This window comes from Anolis carolinensis, chromosome 5, assembly GCF_035594765.1.
Source record: "Anolis carolinensis isolate JA03-04 chromosome 5, rAnoCar3.1.pri, whole genome shotgun sequence".
Lineage (NCBI taxonomy): Eukaryota > Metazoa > Chordata > Lepidosauria > Squamata > Dactyloidae > Anolis > Anolis carolinensis.
In genome coordinates this window covers 65,600,690-65,627,372 of record NC_085845.1, presented here as the reverse complement: position 1 = coordinate 65,627,372, position 26,683 = coordinate 65,600,690, and the positions used below count along the sequence as shown (strand labels likewise).

The following is a 26,683-nucleotide window of genomic DNA, read 5'->3' as shown; positions in this document are numbered from 1 at the left end:
TGATGCCACTAAGCCGTTTATTTGTGGCCAAAGATGCAGGGGAAGCCAGGACAAAGGGACAGCTGTCACTCACCTAGACCTCCAGTATAATGCAAACAAGGTGACTGTGGATGCCTGAGGGGTGATGGCTCTGCCTTACTCTTTGCTGAACAGCTGCAGATATACTCTGGTACTTCCCATTCTCTCATCCATCAATTGGCCATGAAAGTGCACTCTGGTTCTGTCAAATTGCTTTTTGCAGCCAGGACAATGTGGAAGCCCAGCATAGTAGCACTAGTAGAGCTATATGTTTTGACAGCATTATGCCTGAACATCAGCCTATGTTTATATAAAGAAAGATTTTGGTCATCTTGCAGCCACACTCTGTTCTTGAAATCCTCTTAGGACTCAGATGTCCTTCTGAACAAAAGGGGTGTATTACACCAAATTATTTTCATATCCTAAGATATATAAATTCATGGAAAAACAATTGCCAATTCCCTCCTCTTCCCTACATCCCAACCTGTGCTGTTCAGGAGGACTCCTGGATCTTAGGGTGAATTACCACAATGTGATTCATAAATTGAATCCTTCTGGAGAGGATTTGCAGATGCTTGCAGCGGGGAGGAGGAGAAAACGTGAAACTTTCCTTCTTTAAGTTTCTTTATCCAAGGTTCTGAATCAGTGTGTATAAAGTGCACACAGAATGATGTTTGTCCCTTGACTCACTGGCAGCATGTATAAGCAATACAAAACAAAAAGAAGAAAATAGGAGCAAGGCTTTTCTCCAGAGAAAATGTTGTGGGTAGAAAATCTATGCAAACAGGTGTAATTTAATATATGTAGATTCTACAGTAATAGAAATAAGCTTCATTTTCAGAGCACATTATTGAGATTTCTTTGCTCTAATTTAAAAACTACAGGGGGGAACTTAAATTGAGCTCTTTGTGCTGTGAAGAATATGACCAACATGAGTAATATAATTTTATCACTGATTAATACCAGCAACAACACAGGTCATAATCCAACACTGGTGTTAAGTAGAAAAATCAGCCTCAACACTATTGATAAATAACAAGAAAACCATAATATCATTCTTGGATATATTTTGGAAGATAGTCAAATACTCAACTGGCAAAATTCGCTAAATACAGGAAGCTTAAATTAGCTTCCATTATGCTCAGGGTTTGGATAGAATAATCTTGGTTTGATTAATATATTACAATTATATTTTGAATGGCTTCTTATGATCAATTTTATATTTGGGACAAAAACAAAATCTACATTATCTTTATGTTGGTTTTCAATGCCCCATGTGCAACATTTGGTCTTTTTCTTTCTTTGGGGAGAAAATTCTAAAGTCTTTGGTTCACGCTGTCACAATTTTTGCATTTACCAAAACAGTTTGTCTTCATAAGAAAGAGGCTCTTCCTCAAGAAATTCGTTGAATTAATCCACCTGTCCTTATGTTTGCATTGCTCCACTTTCCTGTATCTAAATTGAGTTTCTTTTCTTCTTATATGCTGTTTGAGTTTTGTCTATGAAGTTTCATTCTCCATTCCCAGCCCAATCCTTTGGTACTTTTTCAATCTTTGCTTTCCATAAATCTAAAATGCAACCTCCATTCCTCACAGTTTTAATATTTAAATACACCTGGCTCCTTCTCTTGATGTATTTAAATGCCTGTTAACAACTAACCTCTTACTTGATCTTTCTTTAACTGGTGCCATAACATCATTATTCCCTTCCCTTTCTGTGTATTGGATTGTAAGCCTAAGGCCTGGGCCTGTGCTTCTCACTTGGCTTAATGTAGAGCTCAATTTATACAGTTGCCCTAAGAACAGGATTATCATTACCACGAAGAACAGGTCTTTTAGTAACTGATACATATTAAGCCTCAGGATATCAGTTGGTGTGAGAAACAGGTGATGGCAGTTGCCTTCATAAACGAGAAGTGGGATGCCTAGAAGGCAACTACTTTGTTATAGCCGAGAAAGGAATGCCAGACTGGATGAGCCTCCAGTCTGATTAAACAAAGTTCATCTGGACCCTTTGAACTGATTTTTCTAGCAAAATACTATGGTGGGGCAACTGAGAAAGAAGCAGGAATTACATTCATTGTAAGTCATGACTTTGTACATCTGCAATTCACACCCAACAGAACAAAAGTTTAGGCAAGAAGGTGTGAGATTACAGAAATTTCCTTAACGAATCACAGTCTTCATGCCATCTGCCCCAATGTGAATTATGTCAGAATTGCCAGGCGTGCCCAGGGACTGGCTACCTAACTGTTATTTCCTATTTGCCCATTGTGCTGGGATGAAGGCTTGGCTATGACACATCACATCGGACCTCTCATTAGGCAGCTGGAGATTCCTGTCACGCAGACCAGAGGCTCTGTATTTAACAAAGCTGGGCAACTGAAATGGTTGTTCAACCAGAAAGTAATTACTCACTTCATGAAGTACATTGCTGTAAATCCTCCCTAAGATGCAGAAAAGAAGACAAATAAACCACTTGATACTGCCTAAAATCTTTTTTAAGGGCACATAGAAGCTATTAAAGTACAGGCAGACATCCACAGCTATATCCCTAATGGGATTACAATAGTCATAGAGTAAGCACAAGGAACACTGGGAGAAATTGCTGGTAGAAATAAAACACTGGGGTCTCTGCCATCCAAAAAATGCCAGCTGTTTTCAGAAGACCCGTTTTTTCTAGAAATTTATTTCCCATCTCTTTCACCCCCACCTGCCCCAACTCACAAGCCAGAAGGCAGGATTACTGGCTATGTAAATATACTTAAAGCTTATTTACTGAAAGACAGTAAAGAAAACACACCAAACTTAAATAATTTAAACAGACAAACCCCAAGATGTTTGATGAGATTTTAATGATCCCATCAGACTTATCCAGCAAATACTGAAAACTGTATGTCCTCAGATTGGCCATATTTTATCAATTTGTCAAGTACTGCCTTGGCACTGTTAAGATCAGTGGATTCAGACTATGTCACTTCAAATCCCACATAAACTCATATGGCTATAATTTGTTGTTGTCTGAAAAATACACAGTTAAACTATTATGTCTCCTGGAAAACTGATAAAATCTTTCATAAGCTTAACTTATGTCCAAGAGCTATATAATTTATTCCCACTAGAGCAACTCCAACTTGCTATTAACTAGGCAGCTTAGCATTCTAGCAACATTAAGGACATTTAGAACACATGGAGAATAAGAAGTGCAGTCAATGCCCATGGCCAAATGATCTCTTATACTGTGCTTTTTGGGAGGTCCTAAAAAAAGCAGCTAAGCAATAATGTACAATATGTAGCTGGGTCAGATGTGCACTGATGTTAAAATATAAAACATCTTTTACATCCTAGCAGTTCAGTGTAGGCTGGAACAACCTTTGGTTCAAGTATTTTTAATTCCTCTTCAGTCCATGTTATAAGTCTCCAAACAACACCTGCATCTCTGCTCTTATGTCTTTGAGGAACATATACAAAAACTGGTGAACAAGCAGAAGTCATAGAAACGGTAGCTGTCAAATTGTTGCGTTGGCAAGGTGATGGGTCCTACAAATCAATATAAGCATTTTGTATGGAACTTGAAATCTAAATAATGTAGGTATGATTAAAGGAAAACTGAAGATTACATGGGGGAGGGGCTCAGAGTAAAGTTGAATTAAAGAAAAGTTTTGAGAAGACTGGGTTTTAAAGACACTTTGAAAAGAAGTACAGTACAATGAAGGAAATGACTTGACAGTTGCGAGACCATTCAAGACACAAAGACCTAGAATTAGAGTTAATCCAGAGCAGGGATTAGAATAATACAGATGTTGAACTCCAAGTCCCAGAAGTCTAGCCAGCAAAGTGACATGATTCCCATCTTTTCTTTTAGATTCCAATGACATAGTGAATTCATATTAAAATCTGGTTTACTACCGCAATTAAGAGGTTATTGAATCAGTATACATTAGCTTCATCATCTTATGAACATTGCTATAGAAATTGTAAAATATTTGGTATGAATTTGTTTTAAAATGCTATTTTTCTTTTTGCTACAAAAGTATAGTTTGCTTTTGTCTTGAAAATCTGAAAAACCAAACAATGATCATTATGCATCAAACAGTATTTCTTCAGCACTCTGCAAGTTATTATAGTCTGTTAAACAAAATAATAGGTCAGTTTAGCTTCACCATGCTAATCTATTAAAGCTGTTTGCCCAACATAAGGGCTGGCTAAAAGCTTGCCACATAATAATCACTGCTTTAAAAAACCAAGTGAGATTTGAGTGAAGGCATACAGTGAAGCATAACTATTTCAGATTAAAGTTTTGAGATGCTGGTAGAGATACTATTTGTATTTTGCTTTTTGGGTGCACACATTTAGTGCCCTAATATTTAGTGATAAGATAAACCTATCATGAGATGATAGAATTGCTTACAGAAAACAGTACATATTTTAATGTTACTTACTCAAAAAACGTTGTCCATCCAGTCTCATCACTTTTAGTTGCCAAGAGTCCACTATTGCCATGATATGTAAATAATACTAGTTCCTGTCCTTGTGCGGTCATACTTTTCAAACATCCATTGGTTCCTATAGTTAACCAGATGACTTGGTTGTCAGGCGATACCACTCTCACTGGCATACGGTTGGGATCTCGTCTAATACGAAGGGTATTTCCATTGCTATCAGTTACTGCAGTAATATCATTGTCATTACTATAGCTAAAGTTGTATAAGTAGTCTCCTGTGACTAAACTCATAGTGTATTGATGAGTGCCATTGACATCAAAGATATAGAGCTCCTGATCAGTTGGAGAAGCCACTTCATAAAAATTCATTGAAGTCAGCAAAGGTTTGTTCTTTGACACGGCCCGTATCCGAATATTTCCAAGATCTGCAATGTATAATGTTCCATCAGGTGATACAGCTAAGGAAGATGGAGCGTTAAGTTTGGCATCTTTTGCATAACCATCACCATTCTGGTAGCAATCACAGTTAACATCATTTTTGCAATCACATTCAGAAGGTATTCCAGCAACTAATGAGATCTCTCCATCCGTTGTAACCTGCCTTATCCTGTTAATCTTTTTTTCATCTGTTTCTGTAATGTACAGCACCCCATTGTAAGAAACAGAGATGGCTGTGGCCGATTCTAAAGTGGTCTGTACTGCATGTTTCCCCACAGTATACTCCACTCCAGGGACTTGACAATGCATTGGCCTCCCAGCAGCAATACGCACTTGTCGATTTTCAGTAATCTGAAGAACTACATTGTTATCCAGCACATATATGGAATTATCCATTGGATTGATAGTTAGATCTGTTGGCCATTCCAGACGAACCTTAACAAAGAAAAAGTGTTACATTAGATAATTAATTAATTCAGTACCAATCAATTGTTTCATCTGAATAACAATTCAGGGTTGTTGTATGTTTACTGGGCTGTATGGCCATGTTCTAGAAGTATTCTCTCCTGACGTTTCGCCCACATCTATGGCAGACATCCTCAGAGGTTGTGAGGTATAGAGAAACTAAGCAAGGAAGGTTTATATATTTATATATATATAACCCTAACCCTCACCCTGGACTTTCCACAGATAGATAGATAGATAGATAGATAGATAGATAGATAGATAGATGATAGATAGATAGATAGATAGATAGATAGATAGATAGATAGATAGATAGATAGATAGATTAAAAGCCTGCTGGAATAAAAAAGTATTTGACTGGCAATGCAAAGACAGTAGGAAGGAGGCCATTATAGGACTCCTGGGAAAGCAGTTTCAGAGTCTAGTGGTAGCCACTAAGAAGGCCCTCCTGTGTTGAGAGACATGGCTTGTCAAATAGCCAGAATCTAAGCATATAGGGCTTTATAAACCAACTCTTTGAATGGTGCCCAGAAACAAACTGGGAGCCAGTGTTTTAACAGCAGACTTGCATGGTCTCTAAAACTTGCCTTAGTGAACACTCTGGCTGCTTTTCTTGTCAAAGGTAACCTCATGTTGAGTGTATTACACTAGTTCTAAACATGATGTAACTAAGGCATGTACCATGATGGCCAGATCTCACATCTTAAGGAATGTGTGAAGCTGGTGTATAAGCTTTAAAAGTGCAAAAGCACTACTGTCCACCACAGAAACCTGTCTCCAAGTTCAAAGCCAAGTCCAAGAGTACTCTCAAACTTTTAACATTCATCTTCAGGGGAAAGTGCAACCCCATCAAACACAGGCTGAATCACAATACCTACCTTTCAATGTTATTTTTAATAGTAATTGTTTCCTTCCTCTACTTGTTGCTGCAATTATTATTACTACAACTACATTGATGTTTGAAATAACTGATTAACATTTCTCATGATTTGTAGAATGGTGTATTAATTCATGTATCCATTATAAACATGTTGCTTTTTAATTTATTTTTATGGAGGGGGGGGGAGATCAAAAATTTTAAAAGACATGTTTATTGTAATAACAACAACAGAATTTGTCATTATCTTTTAAAATAGCAACAGCTCTATACCCTTATTATTCCCCCAAGATGTGACAAGTATTGTTACTTTTAAATTCCAGTTGTGATTGTGCCCGACCTTTTACTGAAAGCAGTGGTAATTAAAGTAAGTTGTTCCATAGTTTTTAATAAGACAAGTCCATGTTTAATTGTAGTTCTCTTTAACATTACACTTTTAGAAATAAGAGAACTGAACAGAAAATGTGGGAAACCCAAATAAAGAGGAATAACTGATCATATTCCAACATGACACAATAACCTTTCATACTACTACATGCTACTTTGCTTTTACCAGAATAGCACTTCTCACCCTTTCCTACCACTGTTCAGTTGTCAGCAGCACTAGCAGCTAAAGCTGGCTATGGACCTAAAAGCCTAAATATCCTAAAAGATTAGATTCTATCTGACCTTGGAACTAAACGGGACCTTGGATCAGCCCTGGTAAGATTTGGATGTGAGACCACCAATATATACCAGGTGCTGTAGGCTACATTTCAGAGGAAGATCTGGCAAAACCATATCTGGGTATTGTTTGCCTAATAAAACGCTATGGGGTCTCCATAAATCTACAGGTGACCTGAAGACACAAACACACACACATACACACAGAATGCCCCTGAAGATGTTTTCCACCCATGGATTATCTGACAAAAAAAAGTGTTTTTTGCCAACTGCGCAGGTTGTTCCTGGAGGGAAAACCAAGATAATATAACAATGAAGAGATCTACTTAAAAATATACCTGGCTGATATGCATGCTGGTATCACATGTCAGAGGTCGTGCTGAAGTGAGATCATTTGATCCAAGCAATGTTGATATGATCCCATTCTGGTCGACTTTCCTGATCATGGTCCCATCAACAAAGTAGATTAATCCATTCTTATCTACTGCAACTCCTTTAAGGGGAAAAAAACCTTTTACATTTTTGTTCACAAAAAAAATCCTGTTCTCTTTGTCTACTGGACTTTCTACAAAACTTTATGGAGTGGGCCTGAAAGTTCAAACAAAACCCATAAATTTTAGGGATTAAAGATTATCTTTAATCATATGAATCATAACTAAAAATTTATGGTACAAATTTAGGGGACTTTTGCAGATGTAACTAATGCACATTAAATATCTCTTATCTGTAATTTTAATACCTAAAATACTCAAAAACCGAAATTGTCCACATAGGTGGCAGAGATAGAAACATCTTTGCTTTTTGATGGTTCAGCATACACAAACTTTGTTTAATGCACAAACTATTAAAACTATTGTGTATGAAATTACTTTCATTCTATGTGGGTTAGCTGTATATGAAACATATATAAATTCTGTATTCATACTTGGATTCCATAGCTTAAGATATCTCATTAATTACATGTATACAAATACAGATCTCCCAAAAAATCCAAAATACTTCAGGTCCCAAGTATTTCAGATTAAGGGATACTCAAACTGTACTTTGTAATACCATGTTTAAACATCCACTCTCACACACATTGTGCTGGCTGAGTTTAATATGACAAGAACCATGCCTAACTAATTCATTTGCGTTGTGTTCCTGAATGGGATCTTTCTGTAATTACCTCACTCTAAAGTCTTAATGTCATATTAAAAATATTTGTAATAAATGGCAATTAATCATAAAATCAAAGATTTCACTTTTTCTAATTTTGCATTTAGGTGGCTTTGCCATCCACAAATCAGAAATAAGCTTCCTGAATCACAGGACTGAATAACCACCACTAAATGCTATTTTGTATGGTGACTGAACTGTGCTTTTTCTCTTCATAAATTGACAGTTTCCTCTACCTTTGGGACTCATGAGAGTTGCTTCTATAGCCTTGCCACCATCGCCACATCTTGCTTCATCAAATGGAAGACACTGCTCTCCAGTCCCTGCTATCACATCAGCATTTTTTGTCAGGTCCTTTGCCCCGGTGAGTGACTTTGGGCGATAAATCCTTCGTGTGTTTGTGTCCGAAACATATAATTCTCCTGTGACAGGGTCAGTTGCAAGGTAGTATCTGTGAGCTGGGTTACTGCTGTAAAAAGGAAATAATACACTTGAGCAAAGTGCACTTTTCATCTTTCACAAGTCGACGTTTACAATGGAGAAAGATATGAAAACAGTAAAAGCAAATAAGATGAAGAAAGGTAGAGACCTTAAACTGTAGTGCAAGTGATCCAAGAATACCTTGTTCTGTTATCTCTGAGTGTATTCAATGTGTGTGCAAACAATTTTCACTACATTATAATGCACCTATGCATATATGCAAGATATATGGGTCTCAAAAGGACCAAATACAAAAACATGTCATGTTTGCTCATTCTTTACTACGAACTAGTGCAACGGTAGGATAGGAAGAGTGAATGAGTTGATGTGAGACTTACAACAGGACAATGGAATAAACACTTTTTGGGATTTTATCAAAATCTACAATTTTATGACCATTCTGAGGAGTGCTTCTTGTCATAAACTAGCAGAAACGTTCTTGAGGTTTCTAGATGTGACACATATTCTTATAAGAAGTAAAGCTCCCCCCCCCTTTTTTAAAAAAACCCCTCTATGAATATTACATAATTAAAGCATATTTCACAACAACAAGACCAAACAGGTTCTGAGAATGGTTTTGTCCAAATATACAAGAAAGCAGCATATTTCCTAGTTTGCTTTTAAGTGACAAGTAGTTTACATTTTGGAGGTCACGGCAATTACCTTTTAAGGATTCTCTACCTAGCTCATAGCACATCCTACAATTACAAAGTCTTACTGTGTATATCCTACTTTTTCTGAAGCTGAGTCACTGAATAAAACACATGACCAACTTCTCCCAGTATGAACAAGAAGGATTTAGGAGAGTTTATTTTTCTTGAGTCACTGATCTGTTGACTGCTATGTGGAGGCCCAAGATGAGGCAAATGCGGGACCTTGAAGGTAAATGAGTAAAACTGCCAAAGATTCTGTTGCTATTTATACTGGCAAAGGAGTCTACTTCCTGTGTTTTAGCCAATGCGAGAATGAACCAAACATTTCAGTTTCCCCATCAGCCTGGGCTGGACAAGTGTGGAAAGCTAGGGAGCCACACTAGCCACCCAGGAAACCCCGAAGAACTGTATTCCTCATTACATCTGCTTCTGCTAACAGTGACCATGTTTTGCCCCCAGTGCCCCCAAACCCCTAGTAGACATGGGGGAGTGTTTTTGGGTTTTTCTGAAACCATGTTAAGCACAAAGGAGGTCTTTTAGCAGCAGGAATTGTACTGAAGTTACTTCTTGTGTCAAAAAAGGCCTCTTTAGGGTCTACATTGATTTGACTGAACAAAAGTAATAGAAAGAAACGTCTCACACATTGCCTTTAGCACATTTAGGGCATTTTCTTTAACCTGGGATTCCTATGGGGCCACTAAACATGGTAGAAATAACCTCCACACTCCACAGAGGCCATTTTTAACCTCTGGGGGCTGCACTTTGCCAACCCCTGCTTTAATTCATTCTCAATTCAGTGAATGGCTCTTGTTATAAATGAGGTGCCAATTAGGGAGAAATACCTAGATTTTGTTCAGACACAGGCAACTCTATTCTTATCAGTGAAAGGACAGATTTCTACATTCATATCAAAACATGATCGTGTAAACAAAGCTGCACTATTTTGCTAACAATGCAACCCAAATTTCAGAACTACGAAGAGCTGTCATTCAATTTAGAGCATTTGCAAAAAAGCGTCTTTGGAAAACATAATGAGTTTGCTCTGTATTGTCTTGTCTGAAAGAAACAGAGATATGTACATTTCTATTGGCACAGACAAAATACTGATGTCTGATTATTTTGTGTTCCACTTGGCTAGTCTGGTTTCCAGTGGGGATATGCCAGTGTAATACTTGAACAATCAAATCTCTGGGTGATCAGACATTGCTTATATTATTGTAGTGGATTCACTACAATGTGTAATCAACCAGTAGCTTCAAATGAAACATTTAAAAGTAGTAGGCCACAATCTACACAATGAGAAAATTGGCGTAAAATAGTAAGATATTTTATTTTCCTCTTTTGAGTACAAAGAAAAAAAACCCACACAGCATCTTTCTGTGTCTGACCAGTTTTCACTTAACCAAAATAGAAGTCTGCATGCAAACCTCAACTTATAACAATAGTAGTAGCAATAATTAAGAAATATGACTTCCGGTGCGCAGGCATGGCGGCGAGATAGGCACTTTAGATCTCTCCGGAGGGTGCCAGCTGAAACCGGGCGACTGGGTAGAGCAATAGCTCCCTCCACCTCATGGATTAAGGTGAGGTGGACAGCGGAAACCGGGGGTCAGCCGACGGACCCAGAAGGGGCCCATTCCTCAAGAGTGGGCTCCAAAAGGGACCCGGCAAAAGACCCATTGGTTAAGGCGGGTCGCGGTGGAAAGCGCGCGGGGGAGAAATCCCCAGCAGGAATCGCCGACCGGGCGCATTGTTTTAATGGAAAAATGATGAAACGACAAAAGAATCTTAAGATCTAACCAAGGGGCATCAGAACGGAGGTTAGTTCTCTGGAGAATAAGAAGAGAGTAGGAAGAAGACTTGCCTTCCTGGAGGGGGGAAAGCTGTGGAGAAGTAAAGCACATAGTATATGTGCCTACTGCTTTCCTGCTTAGTGCTAGGACAGAAACTAATTAATATTAAGGATCGGAAGGGAAAGGAAAAGAAAAGATTTAAAGGCCAAGCTAAGGCTAAGGCTAAGGATTAAAAAGGCTAAAATAAACAACAAATCAAAGCTAGGAAGATGGCGGAGTACTGACCTTGGGGGAAGATAAGATAAGAGCCCTCCTTCTTGTAAACAAAGCGAGGTGCAGCGGAAAGCCCCGTTGGAAGAAACCGGAAACAACGCAGAAGGGAAACCACGCGAGAGAAAGGAGAGGGGAAGGACGTGACGTGAAGAAGGGCAGAAGAAGCTCAGACGAGGGAGAGACAGAAAGGGCGGAAGCAAAAGGAAAGAACAGAAGAAACCCACAAAGGAGAGGCAGGAAACGCCAGCAGGATTGAGAGGAGGAAAAAAAAAAAAGGGAGAAAGGGAGAAGCGGAGAAGGTGAATCTCCGAAAGGTAAAGTGGAAAAAAAAAACAACTTCTGGGTAGGGAAGAAGGAGAGACTAAGGAAAGACTAAAGCTTAAATAAATAATAGAAATAGGTGTTGGGAATTCCCCAAAAGAAACGGCAAGATAGCAAAGACAAAGGTCCCCCAAGGGGAAATAGAGGAAAGTGAGAAAGACCAATAATAAAGAGATACAAAGAGATATAAAGACACAAGTAAGCGGAGGAAGGTGAGGAAAGTATAATAGGTAACTTGGGGAACTGTATGACTAAAGTGAAACTACCAAAAAGAGAGAAGACTTATAGGGGCGGATTGACAAAATAAGCAACTATATAAGAAAGCATACATGAGTGGAAATTTTGCCTAACTAATTCTATTGATATTCAAATTAATTATTACTAGCACGAAAAGAATATTTGAAGAAAAAAAAAATATTCAGAGAACAAGATGGCAACATTTAAATTTAAATCAGACAGAGAAATAAAAGACTCAAGAGGTGCGATTAGAAGACCATCCCTGAATGAGGAAATGAACCTGAAGGATATGATGAAAGATATGATGAGAGAGATTCAGAAAATTCAGGAGAAGCAAGACGTATACCAGAAAATTCAACAGAAACAAATGTCGGATTTTAAAAAGGAGATTAAAGAAGAATTGGGGATAATGAAGAGCGAGATTACAACATTACAACAGGAAATAAAGGATCTGAAAAATGATAAGAAAGAACTAAAGATAACTCAAGAAAAGACCCAATATAAACTAAAAGAACTAGAGAAAAAAAATGAAAAAATAGACGCAAAACAAGAAGCCATGGAGGCAAGAGAATTGGAACATCAATTAAGAATGAGAAATATACCGGAAGAGCCAGGAGAAAACATAAGAGAGAAAGTAATAGAGATACTAATGAAACTTCTGGACTGCTCCGAACAGGAGATACAAGTACAAATGGACAGAACGTACAGGATCAACACAAATTTCTCAAGAAGAAACAAAACCCCGAGAGACGTGATAGTACAGCTTACAAAGAAAATTGCAAGAGATGAAATATTGAGAATAAATAACAAAAAACAGATATTCTACAAAGAGACAAAAATAGCGATATTGAAGGAAGTACCAAATACAATAATAAATAGAAGGAAAAAATATACCTTCCTGACAGAGGAATTGAAGCAACAGAAGGCGAGATACAGGTGGGAAAGAGAAGAAGGATTAATGATAACGTATAAAAATCAAAGGTATTGGATCACAACAGAAGAAAGAGCCCGAGAATTTTACAACACAATAAGAAAGGAGAAGGATGAAGAATCTGAAAGGAAACAAAAAGAGAAGAAAAAACCAAAGAGATAACGTATAGAGTCACCCGAAAAAGATGATTTAGACATAAAAGAATGCAGACTGAACCTAAGGGGAAACATGGAACCTACGAATTTAGGAAAAGTGGAAGAAAGACAGGTGGAAGAGGAACAAGAGGATAGAATGAGAGAAGAAGAGGAGGAAGAGGACGAGACAGAAGCAGTGGGTGATAAGGACGAAGATAAATATGAGTGAACTTAAAATTTATTCAAACAATATTAACGGACTAAATTCGGCAACAAAAAGGAATAAAGTATTTAATGAGCTAAAGAAAAAAAGATATCAAATTATTGCTCTCCAAGAGACCCACATAAACCAAAAACACGTTAAATATCTGGAGGAAAAAAAACTGGGACAATGCTTTTATGCCTCGGCATTAGAAAAAAAAAAGGGGGTAGTGATGTATGTAGAAAGGAGAATACCAGCTAAATTAGCTTTTAAGGATGAGGAGGGTAGATTCATAGGAGTAAAAATAACGATTCAGGGAATAGATATATTAATATGTAACATATATGCACCTAATGGAGCAAAGTCAGCATTCACAGAAAAACTAAAAGGCAGTATTAATGATCAAGAATATGAACATTTAGTATTAATAGGAGATTTCAACGGTGTAGTAGAGGGGGAAATAGATAGGAGTAAAGTAGCGAAGAAAGGAAAAAGTAAAAATAATATAGGAAATTTACCAAAAACAATGATGAACATGATGAAGGAACTAAACATTCAGGATAGCTGGAGAATAAAACATGAAGGAGTAAGGGATTTTACTTATTTCTCGACCAGACACCAAAGCTGGTCGAGAATCGATATGGCGTGGGTGTCAAAGTCCTTAATACCAAAAATAAGAAAAACAGTGATATTGCCAAGGTTAGATTCAGACCATTGCCCATTAGAATTAGAGATATTCTACAATAAAAAAGAATGGAAGTGGAGGTTAGATGAAAATCTATTGAAGAAAGAGGAAGATATTGAAAGAATAAGGAAAGTAATACAAGAATATTTCGAGATAAATGACACAACAGAGATAGACCTATTTACATTGTGGGAAGCAAGCAAAGTAGTAGTAAGAGGGAGATTTATCCAACAAAAAGCAATTAAAAAGAAGGAAAGATTAAAAAAAATGAACAAGATAATTGAAGAAATAAAAAAGGAAGAAATTAGGTTAAAATCAAACCCAAGAAACAAGGATACCCAGAGGAACATAGAAATCTTACAAAAACAAAGGGAATATTTGATAATGGAGGAAAGGGCTAATAAACTGAAATTTATAAAGCAAGATTTCTTTCAAAACGCAAATAAACCGGGAAGATGGATGTCTAATAGAATTAAGGAAAGAAAGGAAAGTAAATATGTAACAAAAATAAAAGATGGGGACAAAATATATACAAAGGAGGGAGACATAAAAACCCAATTCCAAAAGTTTTACGAAACACTCTACCAAAAAGAACAAATAGACGAGGAGAAAATAATGAAATACATAGAAGAGAGAAAAGTGACCAAAATCTCAGAAAAACAAAGAGAGGAACTAAATAGGGAAATTACAGAGCAGGAGATAAAGAAGGCCATACAAAATTTGAAACCTAATAAGGCCCCAGGCCCAGATGGGCTAACAGCAGTATATTATAAAACCTTCGGCCAAGAGCTAATACCATACTTGAAAAAAATTATGAATAGGATTAGAGAAATTGCAAAAATGCCGGAAACATGGAAACAAGCAAACATATGTACAATACATAAAGAAAATTCGGACCCAGAAAAAATTAAAAATTACAGGCCAATTTCACTATTAAATTTGGATTATAAAATTTTTAGCAATATAATAGCGGAAAGATTTAAAAACTTTTTAAAAAACTGGATAAAAGAAGAACAAACGGGGTTTTTGCCCAATAGACACCAAAGAGAAAATGTAAGAACCATCATTGACTTGATTGAATATTATGAAATAAAAAATCAAAAAAAAGTTCTTTTACTGGCCCTCGACGCTGAGAAAGCTTTCGACAATGTAAATTGGTCCTTTTTCAAATTATTAATAAGGGAAATGGATATAGGTTATTATTTCCAAAATACAATTGATGCAATATACACCTCACAAAAGGCAAAAATACTAATTAACGACCGAGAAACGAAAGATATAAATATAGAGAAAGGAACTAGGCAAGGCTGCCCCTTATCACCATTAATATTCATTTTAACACTGGAGATACTATTAAATAGAATAAGGGAGGAAGAAGAACTGAAAGGAGCAAAAATACAGAATTATGAATACAAAATCAGAGCCTTCGCGGATGATATTATATGCGTAATAGAAGACCCGGACACAAAACTAGGAAAATGGCTAGAGATAATAAGAGAATTCGGAGCAGTAGCAGGATTTAAAATAAATTTGGAAAAAACGAAAGCAATTACCAAAAATATAACAAAGAAGGAACAAGAAACTTTAATGAAAAAATGGAATATCCAAATCGCCCCCAAAATAAAATATCTAGGAATAATTATAACCCAGAAAAACTCTCAGCTACTTGAAAATAACTATCTAACAAAGTGGAAAGAGATGAAGAAGGAAATGGAGATTTGGGGGAAGTTAAAACTTTCACTGTTAGGCAGAATAGCATGTGTAAAAATGAGTATTTTACCAAAAATGATATTCCTATTTCAGAATCTGCCGATAATTAGAAACCAAAAGACCCTTAAAGAGTGGAACAGGGACATAATGAAATTTATATGGCAAAAAAAGAAACCGAGAATAAAGCTGAAATATATGATCCAGGAAAAGAACAGGGGTGGACTAGCGACACCAGATTTAAAACTTTATTTCGAAGCATCGGCTTTAATGTGGGTACGAGATTGGACAAAATTAGAAAATAATAAATTGCTAAATTTGGAAGGAATAAATTTAAGATTGGGTTGGCACGCATACCTATGGTATGGGAAATCCAAAATTGAGAAAGAATTTAATAATCATTTTATACGCTCAGCAATTCTTAAAATTTGGGAAAAATACAAAAAGAAATTATATGACAAAACGCCTTTATGGGTTTCTCCCCTAGAAGCATCGCAGAGAAGACTACTGGGATGGCACAACTGGCCAAATTATAAAGAATTATTAGTAAAACAGAATGGAGAATGGGAAATGAGACCCCAACAGGAACTGAGAGAAATAAATAAAAAGATTTCCTGGTATCAGATATGGCAGGTAAAAGAACATTTTAAGACAGACAAACAAGTAGGATTTGAGGAGCAAAATACATTTTGGGAAAAAATAACACAAACAGACAGAAAAATAATAACAAAAATCTATAAAAAATTAATAGAATGGGAAACAGAAAAAGAGGAGGAAAAATCATATATGACCAGATGGAATGAAAATATAGGCAGGAAGATTAGGAAAGAAGAATGGGAAGGAATCTGGAGGGAGAAACTGAAATATAGCTATGCAACAGATCTAAAGGAGAATTGGATTAAGATGGCCTATAGATGGCACATGACACCACAAAAATTAGGAAAATGTTATAAAAACGTAAAAAAAAATTGTTGGAAGTGTGAGAAGATTGAGGGCACATACTACCATATGTGGTGGGGATGTGAAAAAGCCAAGATATATTGGAAGAAAATTAGGGGAGACATAGAAAAGATATTAGAGATAAAACTGCCAATGAAACCGGAAATATGGTTACTAGGAATAACGGAACAAAAACTAGAAAAAAATAAAGATAAATTATTATTTCTGCTAACGACGGCAGCAAGGATATGCTATGCGAGGATTTGGAAGAATCCTGAAATCCCTAAAGAAGAAGAATGGTTGAAAAAAATACAAGATATAAAAAATATGGATAGGCTCACTTTCCTTCTATCAAAAAGTAAGGGAAATCCGATAAAAGAAACAAATTGGGACAATGTAACAAAATACCTAGAAGGAAAGATAAAACATTCAAAATAAATATAAAAATAAATAAAACAGCAAGACCACAGAATAAAAAATGGAAAGACAAGAGACATATATAAAAGAAAAGAAATAAATAAATAAATAGATAAATAAATAAACAAAAACAAAGATAATATAAGAAGCAAAGGAAGTCAGGATAAAATGAAAACTAAGAAAGGAAATATTAAAAAACAGAAGATGAAAAAGAAAACCCCCCCATCATGAATGGAAGAAGGACGGGAAGGAAGGACTCCAGAGAAACGATATGAAACAAGGAAAAGATTGAAGAATGAAAAGGAAGGAAATCTCCAGGAAGATGCTCAGAAGTCCAATTTATTTTATATATACTCTCTTTTCTCTCTCTCTTTTTTTCTCTTTCTTTTTTATTTCTTTTTTTTTCTCTCTCTTTTTTCTCCTTTTTCTTTTTTCTATCTCACTATTTAATCATGCTTATTATCTTATATCTATATTTTAATATGTAAATGGAAAACTTAATAAAGATTATTTAAAAAAAAAAAGAAATATGACATGTATGCCTTCTAAGGTATGTAGTTTTGATTTCTTTGTTCATTATTTTCATTTTTCTTTGTAGACTGCTCATATATGATTTTTTCTCTAAACAATGCCAGGTGCATGCATACTGCTTTAATCATGATGATCATTACACGAAAAAAAATCTAGTTATAAAATTCAGCTTTGCAAAATCTTTAATGCACTTGGTTTGGTTATAGAATTATAAATGAAAGGAAATCACAGAATTACCATTTGCAAAAAAATCTTTTTCTGAATAATGTGTTTCTTGTATCATATAATCTTGAAAAAAGTACATGCAGAAATCCCAAGATATTTATTTGTATTGTGAAAAAGGCTAGCCAAAAGAAGGCAATAAACGAGATCTCAGCAGGTTTCAGGATGAAAATATTAGTCCTGGGATTCTAAAAACAATGTCTAGATTGTGCTACTTCAGGCTGTCATTTTCTTTGTTATAAACTCACCCCAGATAAAGAAAACTAGATACCAATGCTAAACAAAATTATTTTCTGTAACTTGTCTATATCCCAAACATATTGTTTTGTATGGGAAAACATTGAGTTGTGTAGGGCCCCACTTGAACCCTCACATGGTACAGCTAAAATCCTGATTTATCATCAAAATGATACCAATGTCACAGAAGGGCATCAGTTGTTGGAAACAAGTGAAGAAAAATAGAAAGAGAGAGAGGGGAGAGCAATCAAACAATAGGACTGAGAACAGAAAATTTCTAGGGAAGTTAGGAAGAGTCAAATGTTGTAAGGAAGAAAGTACAATTCAAAAGGAATTATACATTAATTTGTCAGAGAAAGGAATGGCCTGTATGACTATTTTTTTTTTAAATCGTTCAAGATAAATTGGAGATGGCCATTGTGAGAAAGCAATGGGCAAGTGGTGAAAAATGAAAAGCAAAAAGATACAGCAAGATTGTGTAACAAGAGACAGTGTGTGATAAAGTGTTGCTTAACTTCACAGGAAATACTTTTTTATGGGACATGGAAAGAACGAAATCACAGCATCAGGTTGTCAGTTCATAACGGTGGAATGAAGAATGAAAAGGAAAACAATTGATGAACCTTCAGTGTTGCAGAAAACAAGCCTTTCTGTTTTCTCTGAGCTTAGTTGCTAGCCTGATAGAAGATCTCTTAACAAATATATTTTTTTCTAACAATTTTGTATGCCTTTGGTGATAGATCCTTATATACATTTACTATAATAACTATTAGTTCTATAGGGTTGTTGTGTGTTTTTTGGGCTGTATGGCCATGTTCCAGAAGTATTCTCTCCTGATGTTTCACCCACATCTATGGCAGGCATCCTCAGAGGTTGTGAGTTCTATAGTCTTACAGACCATATATACTCAGTAAGTAAACCTAAAGTAGAAGTCAAAGGCAAGCTTGACTGATAGAATCACAGAATCAAAGAGTTGGATGAAATCACAAGGGGCATCCAGTCTAACAATAAGCCAAAGTGATCAACTTTGATAAGATCTATGGATATGTCATGAGAAAAGCCATTTCAAGGGGCCAACCATCCCTTGCCACCACCATTTTCCCACGCAGGCATTTGAAAGGGCCAAAAGTGGCACCTGGTTCTCACTAGACAGATTAAGTGCTAGCCTTTTGCCACTCTTCTCAGAGAAAATAGTTCTTTTTTTGGTAAGAGTTAGGATTCAATAATGACATTGACCCATACATAAGAAGACCCAAGATTTTTGGGTTGATTTTTTACTACAATTTCTAGACATATATGTGAGATTATAGGTTTGTTTTAATCAGTGGAACAATAAATAAAAATGTGTGTAGTGATTCCAGTAGAGTCCTCTTGACCAGTACATTTTTAAATAGTTAAGAATTTCCCCCCCTAAAATAATAGATTTGGGAATGACACTGTGTGTGCTGTTACCTGCACTATGTAAGACAAAGGAATCTCTAAGGAATACTCATTAGCATGCTTCATGAGAATCTACATTCCCGAAAATAACCTCTACTCGTAGAACTTCAAAGGCTTGGCACAATCTCTGGACTCTGGAGATCCACAATAATAATCTTGGCTGGCTGGGAAAAGACTGTTTTTTGATTAATGGCATACATTTCTTGCTTTATAGTGAAAGAAGACAATTACCTTAATGTAGGCATGGCAGAGTTCTATTTGGGATAGAGAAAATTATTCCTAGATAGAATAAGATTTCATCCTTGCTAGTTCAGTTGGTTCTGAAGCTCTTTGTACTCCTCTGGGGATTCTCTGGAATAGTACATGTAATCCCACAGATACTGAGCACAAAATAAAAGCAATATTGCTATCCTCTGCAGAAACACAATAGTCAGTCCAGGAAATGGACTTCATACAAAACTGAGCATGTAATTAACTTTGGCTGTAGCCCTCCAAAGTGGGGAACCTGTTGCTGTGTAAAAGTTGACATGGTCAAGGATGTTGGAGGCTGTTATAAACATCTAAAAGGCTACAGGTTTCCCCGATGGCAAGCTAAAGCTTTCATGACTAAAGATAGCAAGATACACTCAGAATAAAAATGTGAAAAATGTTGAAAAATCAATTACTCCAAATCTATCTCTAATAGAAAGGTTCTATCTGAGACAATGACAGAGGAAAATAAGGACAGAAAATATGTTTTATTGTATTTTATATGCTTCATGATTTTATTGGTCATATGTTTTAAATGTAATTATGTTGTTGTATTTTGTTGTGTATTACAGGGCTTGGTCCTCATGTGCCTCCCCAAGTATCTTTGGGGAAATGGGACAGGATATAAGAATAAAGTTGTTGCTGTTGTTGTTGTTATGTATTGACCAAAACTCATAATCCCACAGCATATTTAGTAATGCATAAGCAGAACCTGTGGAAACAGTAAATGCTGCACTGGGTAGAAAATTTATTTCAAATTGTGAACTGAAAATACATTCTCTGCAAGGATTGGTAAAGTATCACAAAGCTGTAATGAGAAGAGGTGACTGCAGTTTAAAAAATGAACACAATAGTCCATCAAAGGCATGCAATATGAAAATAGCTGATTACACCAACTGCAATTTGAAATAAGTGTGAATGTTATATTTAGCCATTGCAAGTATGTTATTTGCTGATACTGCACAAAACAACATATGTAAACATTAATTCTTGAATATAAATGTTCTCCAATTAAGGAGAAGAAATACCCACATTAAGCAGTATAACCAGAAGTTGAGTGAATGTCAACAAAAATAGACATAAGAAAAAAAGTATGGATCTCTAAGGATTTGTGTATAATGAAAAAGTGAGGGGTGAAGAGACAGACAGTAGAGATGAAGTGAGCACACATGAAAACAGGAGGGCGTATGAATGGCACTCTGAATTTCTTGTGACACATTCTGCAATTATGCCACACGGCAGTAATGTTGTGCTTTGGGCCTGCCAAGTAATCTCTGGTGGTAGTGAGGGTTTACTTTCACCATAAGCAACATGGTAATCACAGAATAATGACAAAGTACTACCGTATGCATTCTCTTTTCTGTCTTGATCAAACAATTTAGATAGAATTCATAAAGCCATTCAAAATTTTCTCTTCAAATAGCTGCTTGACAACGAGCCAAAAATTTAGTCCATCTGGCTCTGTGTTTTGACATCTAGGGCCACACAGCTGAATAAAATCCCACATTTTCTGCTTTAAACTGGAATATATGACAGTGTGGACTCAGACAACCCAGTTCAAAGCAGATATTGTGTGATTTTCTGCCTTGAAATTTTGGGTTATACGGCTGTGTGGAAGGGCTCTAAGTCATAACTGTCCACACTGAATGGCAGAATATCTTCAGACTTAGCCAGCTGCATCTTTTCACACTACATCATTATAGCTCGATGACTCTCCTTTACTTCCTGGAGAACCCTCTGATTAGAATTCTGTTGCTGTTGCCTGCCATCAAGTTGATTTTGACTTAGAGTAACTTGGAGGTCTCTCATTCATGGGGTTACCATATCATAAATAGCCCTGCTCAAATGTTCCAGACTCAGTGCGCTGGCTTCCTTGATTGAGTCTAGTGTTCCCTCACTTATCGAGGCTGTTACATTCAGGACCACCTGCGAAAAGTGAACATCTGCAAAGTACGGATGCTATATTTATTTTAATATTTATACATTATTTCAGCGATAAGTGAGGGAACACTGTATCCCTGTGGTTACTGCAATCCCTAGTGTCACCTGTCTTAGGAATTATAATGTACATATTGTTTCCAATCTGCAGGCCATTGTTTTGTTTTCCATATTTATTGACAGCTTTAGTTAGAACTAGCATAGATTCTATCTCTGTATCTTGATGCATCTGTTTCTGGTGATTTATTTCTCCTGGACCAGTAATTCTCAATTTGTGGGTCTCCATGTGTTTTGGCCTTCAACTCCCAGAAATCCTAACAGCTGGTAAACTGGTTGGGATTTCTAGGAGTTGTAGGCCAAAACACTGGGGGATCCACAGGTTGACAAGCACTGCCCCAGACCTGAGTACAGCTTTTATTTCACTTTCTAAATTTTTAGGTAAATTTTCAAATGGTTATTCCATGGATGAATCTCTGATCCTTTCATTTCCTTTATATTATTCTCAATATATTATTTCCATTGCCTTTTTGTTTTATTTTATTTTTTGGTCACGAAATGTATTCCCCTGCTGGTTGTACAGCACTCTATTCTCAATTTAAATCGCCCTTTGATTTTTTGGATCTTGTAGAAGAGATCACTTGTTCTTCCCTTTTTGTTGTCAACTTCAATTTCACTACATTGATCATTATAGGATATCTCCCTGCTCTTTTGCAGAAGTCACCAAACGGTTGTCTTCAGGGTTCTGACCCTATATCTGTCACCTTTTCCTTTTGTTTCTTGTCTTAATTGTTAGAAGAGTTAAATCTGTCAATCATTAAGGCATATCTTTTTTTTTTTTGGCTTCAGATAGTGTGATTTTGGGTTGTTGTATGTCTTCTGGGCTGTATGGCCATGTTCTAGAACATGGCCATACAGCCCGGAAAACATACTACAACCCTATGATCCCGACCATGACAGTCTTCGACAACACAGTGTTAATTTGCATTTCTCCCTGACAATGTTCCTGGCTGAAGTTCAGAGTTCCAATATAGGAGTCTCAGCTTCTGGTATACAGGCAATTCTTGCGTTACAAACATCTGACTTACAAACAACTCATTGTTAAGAAGGTGGGTGAGACAACAGGAAATGTACCCTCGGAAAGGAAATTCACTCCTGAAAGAGTTTTCTTGGGGACAAGATGTCTCAATCAAAACTTTCCATCAATCATTGTTTCCACAACAATCCATTTTTTCCCCAAAATCCAATTATCACAGGAACAGAAACACACACACACACACATATCTATGGCTGGAGTTACACTAAAAATGCACCTGTTCCAATTAACATACAAATTCAACTTAAGAATAAACCTACAGAACCTATCTTGTTCATAACTGAAAGATAAAGGTTTTCCCCTAACGTTAAATCCAGTCGTGTCCGACTCTGGGGGTTGGTGCTCATCCCCATTTCTAAGCCGAAAAGCCGCCGTTGTCCGTAGATACTTTCAAGGTCGTGTGGCTGGCATGACTGCATGGAGCGCTGTTACCTTCCCGTCAAAGCAGTATCTATTAACCTACTCACATTTGCATGTTTTCGAACTGCTAGGTTGGCAGAAGCTAGGCCTAACAGCAGGTGCTCCGCTCCCTGGATTCAAACCTGCGACCTTTCGGCCTGCAAGTTCAGCAGCTCACTGCTTTAACACTCTGCGCCACCGGCGGCTGCCTTTATATCTTGTTTCATTTTGGATTGGCGTATTATAAGAGTTTTTGTGGTAAAAGGCATTCAAAAGGGGACTCTGAGAGATCCTTTACTCCCTAATAATGCTTCTGCCTAGTAGTTGAATAGCTGTTTGGCATATTTAATCTGGCTCTTCCACAAAAGTCCGTCTGACATGAGAGATCCTACTACCAAAGCCTCTTACTTCACAGGATCATGTCATCCCATTTCTATAGAAAGGTAGTGTCGCTTGTGTGATTTGAAGTTTGTGTGAGTTGAAGCTTACCTCACCAAACATTAAACCCCTGGATCCCACAGGAGGCAGCCATGGCAGTTGAAGTAGAATATTGTGATACAACGATATAGATTGAAAGATGCCAGAGACACCAGGGATTGAACTCGGGTCTTTTGCATGCAATGCATTGCTCTATCACTAAGCTAGAGTAGTTCCTCATGTGAGTTCTGAGACATAGGTATGTTAGGCTCGTGCATGCTCATTACTTGAATCTGTAAGACTATGAAGCAATTAGCAACTGAATGTGAAAATATTCCCATGATACAAACTTCAGATGCTATGAAGAAATATGAAAGCCCTGTTTGCGATACTGAATTCTGAAAAAGGAATGAGGATGGCAGTGGGTATTAAAATGGTAGGATGTTAATGAAATAACAATGGGGCAATGGTTTAAAGGTGAAACAGAAAGCAGAGGGAGATGACCATTGTAGACATTTGTACCTCATTTTTCCTGAGGCAACTTAAAATGAAATAGAACCACTATAACTAAAAAGCAGAAAGGATTTTAGCTTGCACTTTGAAAAGCGTTACTCTACTAAAATTGATGTAGTTATTTTTGTAGAGCATTCAGTTTTTACAGTCACAACGGTTTTTGCAGCAATTCCATCGATTGAATTTATTTTTCCATTCTCTTTAAAGAAAGAAATATTTTGAACAAAAAGCACAAAGATATTTAAAATGCTTACCTATGTCTAAAATCTTTATTTCTTGGTGGGAAGGCAAGAAAAGGAAGAGTAAAAAGAACAGTATTAGATAAAAAATGTTAAAGGAAACATTTAAAGAGGAAATAGATAATGAAGCTGGTAAGATCGCTGATTGTGATTCTGCTCAATCATTTTGACTGAGATATTTTGATAGCTATCTGCATAAATACATGCTTTAAGATGTCCTATTTTTCTTTAACTTCATTTAAAAGCTTTCCTTTTTTATTGCCTGATTCAGATGCCAGAAGACACAAAAGTACTATAAAACATGATTCGTCATAACATTATCTGAAACCTAGTGTTCATAATTAGGAAAAGTTATACCTTAGTTCAAGAACACTTGTAACATTTCCAGATGGGAATATTCGTCGGACATAGTTGAAATCTCCTACATACAGGCTTCCATCAATGCCACAAGCTAAGGCAACTGGAGCCAAAAGCTTATTGCCATCTGCTTGTCCGTTGCAACTTGGGCAAGAAATGCTACGCCGTCGGCCATTACCCATTATGCTACTAACAACTGGCGGCTGCTGAGAGATGAACTGATTTTCTCCACTGCCTTTGTAGAGTATTCCTAAAGAAGACACAAACAATGATTTCTCAGATTAATAGAACTTTTTCAGAATGTCAAGTTTCAAACAGAAAATATCTACCTTCTAAATAAATGTAACCTTCCAAAATATGGCGCTAAAATTCAGAGTGAGCATAAGCACACATTTATCACCATTCTTGTTATTCCCCTGACATTCCAGAACAACTTGCAGGCAAGTACTTGGAGCTGTCAGCTGGAAACATACCCTCCGAAGCTCATTCAGAGGTAAAATGGCCCCATGCATGCCCCTTCCCATCCCAATTTTTATAAGATATCTAAAAATGGTCTGGAGAAACTTTCATTATTTACAACCAGCTAACCAAACCTATTTGATACATACATATGGAGAAGAAAATAAGGGAATATCTTCTTCATTGGACTCTTAATGCCATATAGAGTGGGCCCAGCCCTATGAGGAACTATACAGATATTGTGCACCACTTTTAGAGTTGACAGTCCATCCAATGAAATCACAACATGTGTGCAACATCTGTGGGACTATCCTTAGAGATTGAGTCCAATTCTATATTTCTCTCTTCCCTCCCACATAACGGCACCATTCAAGACCACTTATGAGCAGCACACATCAGCAGATACATTTTCCCCTCTTCGACTGCAAGAATGTTGAAGAAAGGCATTGATGTTCTTGCTTTTGTTAGGTAAACTGCAAATATGTTTGCTGTTAAGGATCACACACCTACAACCTTGTAACAGAAAACTATTGTGGTAAAAAAGATTTTTGACAACTTCAATTTTACATTGCAAAGTGGTCTTATTGAATATACAATAATAATTTACTTTTGGTAGCATAGCCTGGCTTTATACTGTATCAGCAGTTCTATTTCCTTATGTCAAACGCAACAAAAATGTTTTGACAGACCACCTGCCCTTTAAACCTAGTTCTGCTTCAGGGCATCAATGATCATTGAGAAAAGACAAAGTACTACGCCAGCATCATTTTATGGCCTTCACAGGAAATGTGGGAAAGCAGTATATTTGCCTAATGTTAGGCTTACACAGCTAGAAGTATATTCTGTTAGACATGACCACTATCCTCATTATTATCCAGATCAATGACTCAATCAAGGTCTGCTGCAAGAACTGCCGGCTATTATTGTTACACTCATTTCACAGTAAATCTCAGTATGGTAGAATCCACACAAACCGCACACCACTTTGTACCATTTGTTTTATTGACTGAGTGTACAACATTTCAAACACAGTACTGGAGCTAATGATGCTTCCCCCTTGGAATAAATGTTAAAATAAATTTAGGAAGTTTTTTCTACACCAAGGCTACACCAATGGCTTTAAATGAGTAAATGTTTTCCAGAAGCATACCATATTCTTCAGGCAGCATCAGTTGCTTTTTCACTGCCATGAAATCTCAGAGACAACTATCAAAAGATACCTATTATATGAAATACGGGGAAAGGAAAATGGCTTGTGAAAACATACAAAGAAAGCCACATAAATAAGTCTGCATCATAACTCCACATGGAATATGTTTTCCGGTGAACCCTGCGAATGAGAATGAACTAATGGAATCTGAAATCCCCTTCCTACGATTACATCATTTATGACAATCAGGAAACCATAATTTTGCTGAAATAGCTGAGTTCTATAATTTTCATCAGAGGTATCATACAAGTCAGCACGCAGCACCGTGGCACCTGATTTATTCTGTCATTACTTTGAAAAATTGCCCCTCCACATCTCTCTTCTATTACTACAGGGGGGAAAGATGAACATTAGAATATTTATGGCAGTGATTCAGGGTGTCTGTATAAACACCTGTCACTGCCTTTGCTCCCTTGTGAATAAATTTCCCCACCTCATCCACACTGTCATTACAACTAGCCACTTCATTTATTCAATTAGACAGGTATCACTTTGAGAAGACATTACTTGTCAAACCAACTCCTAGGCATAAATTTAAGTGCTAT

General features: G+C 36.7%; 1 protein-coding gene and 1 long non-coding RNA gene across 28 annotated transcripts in view; one reads left to right on the top strand and one right to left on the bottom strand.

The window, feature by feature from the left end:
• Nucleotides 1-19,496, top strand: part of LOC103280804 (uncharacterized) — a 35,390-nt gene extending 15,894 nt beyond the window's left edge. For 2 of the 3 annotated variants that reach the window (XR_010006771.1, XR_010006770.1), the window contains exons 3-4: nt 8,289-8,426; nt 18,347-19,496. This is a non-coding gene — a long non-coding RNA (uncharacterized LOC103280804). Of the gene's footprint in view, nt 1-6,564; nt 6,609-8,288; nt 8,427-18,346 lie in introns of all 3 variants that reach the window. The other variant, XR_010006772.1, reaches the window with a different exon arrangement.
• The window catches only part of tenm3 (teneurin transmembrane protein 3), a 1,793,546-nt gene that overhangs the window by 43,296 nt on the left and 1,723,567 nt on the right, over nt 1-26,683 (bottom strand). For 21 of the 25 annotated variants that reach the window (XM_062982692.1, XM_062982693.1, XM_062982691.1 and 18 more), the window contains 5 exons: nt 24,470-24,719; nt 24,128-24,148; nt 8,299-8,531; nt 7,243-7,397; nt 4,460-5,334 (listed from right to left, as the gene is read on the bottom strand). In XM_062982692.1, coding sequence (XP_062838762.1) covers nt 4,460-5,334; nt 7,243-7,397; nt 8,299-8,531; nt 24,128-24,148; nt 24,470-24,719 — 1,534 coding nt within the window. The remainder of the gene's footprint in view (nt 1-4,459; nt 5,335-7,242; nt 7,398-8,298; nt 8,532-24,127; nt 24,149-24,469; nt 24,720-26,683) is intronic. The other 4 variants (XM_062982703.1, XM_062982704.1, XM_062982706.1 and 1 more) reach the window with 1 other exon arrangement.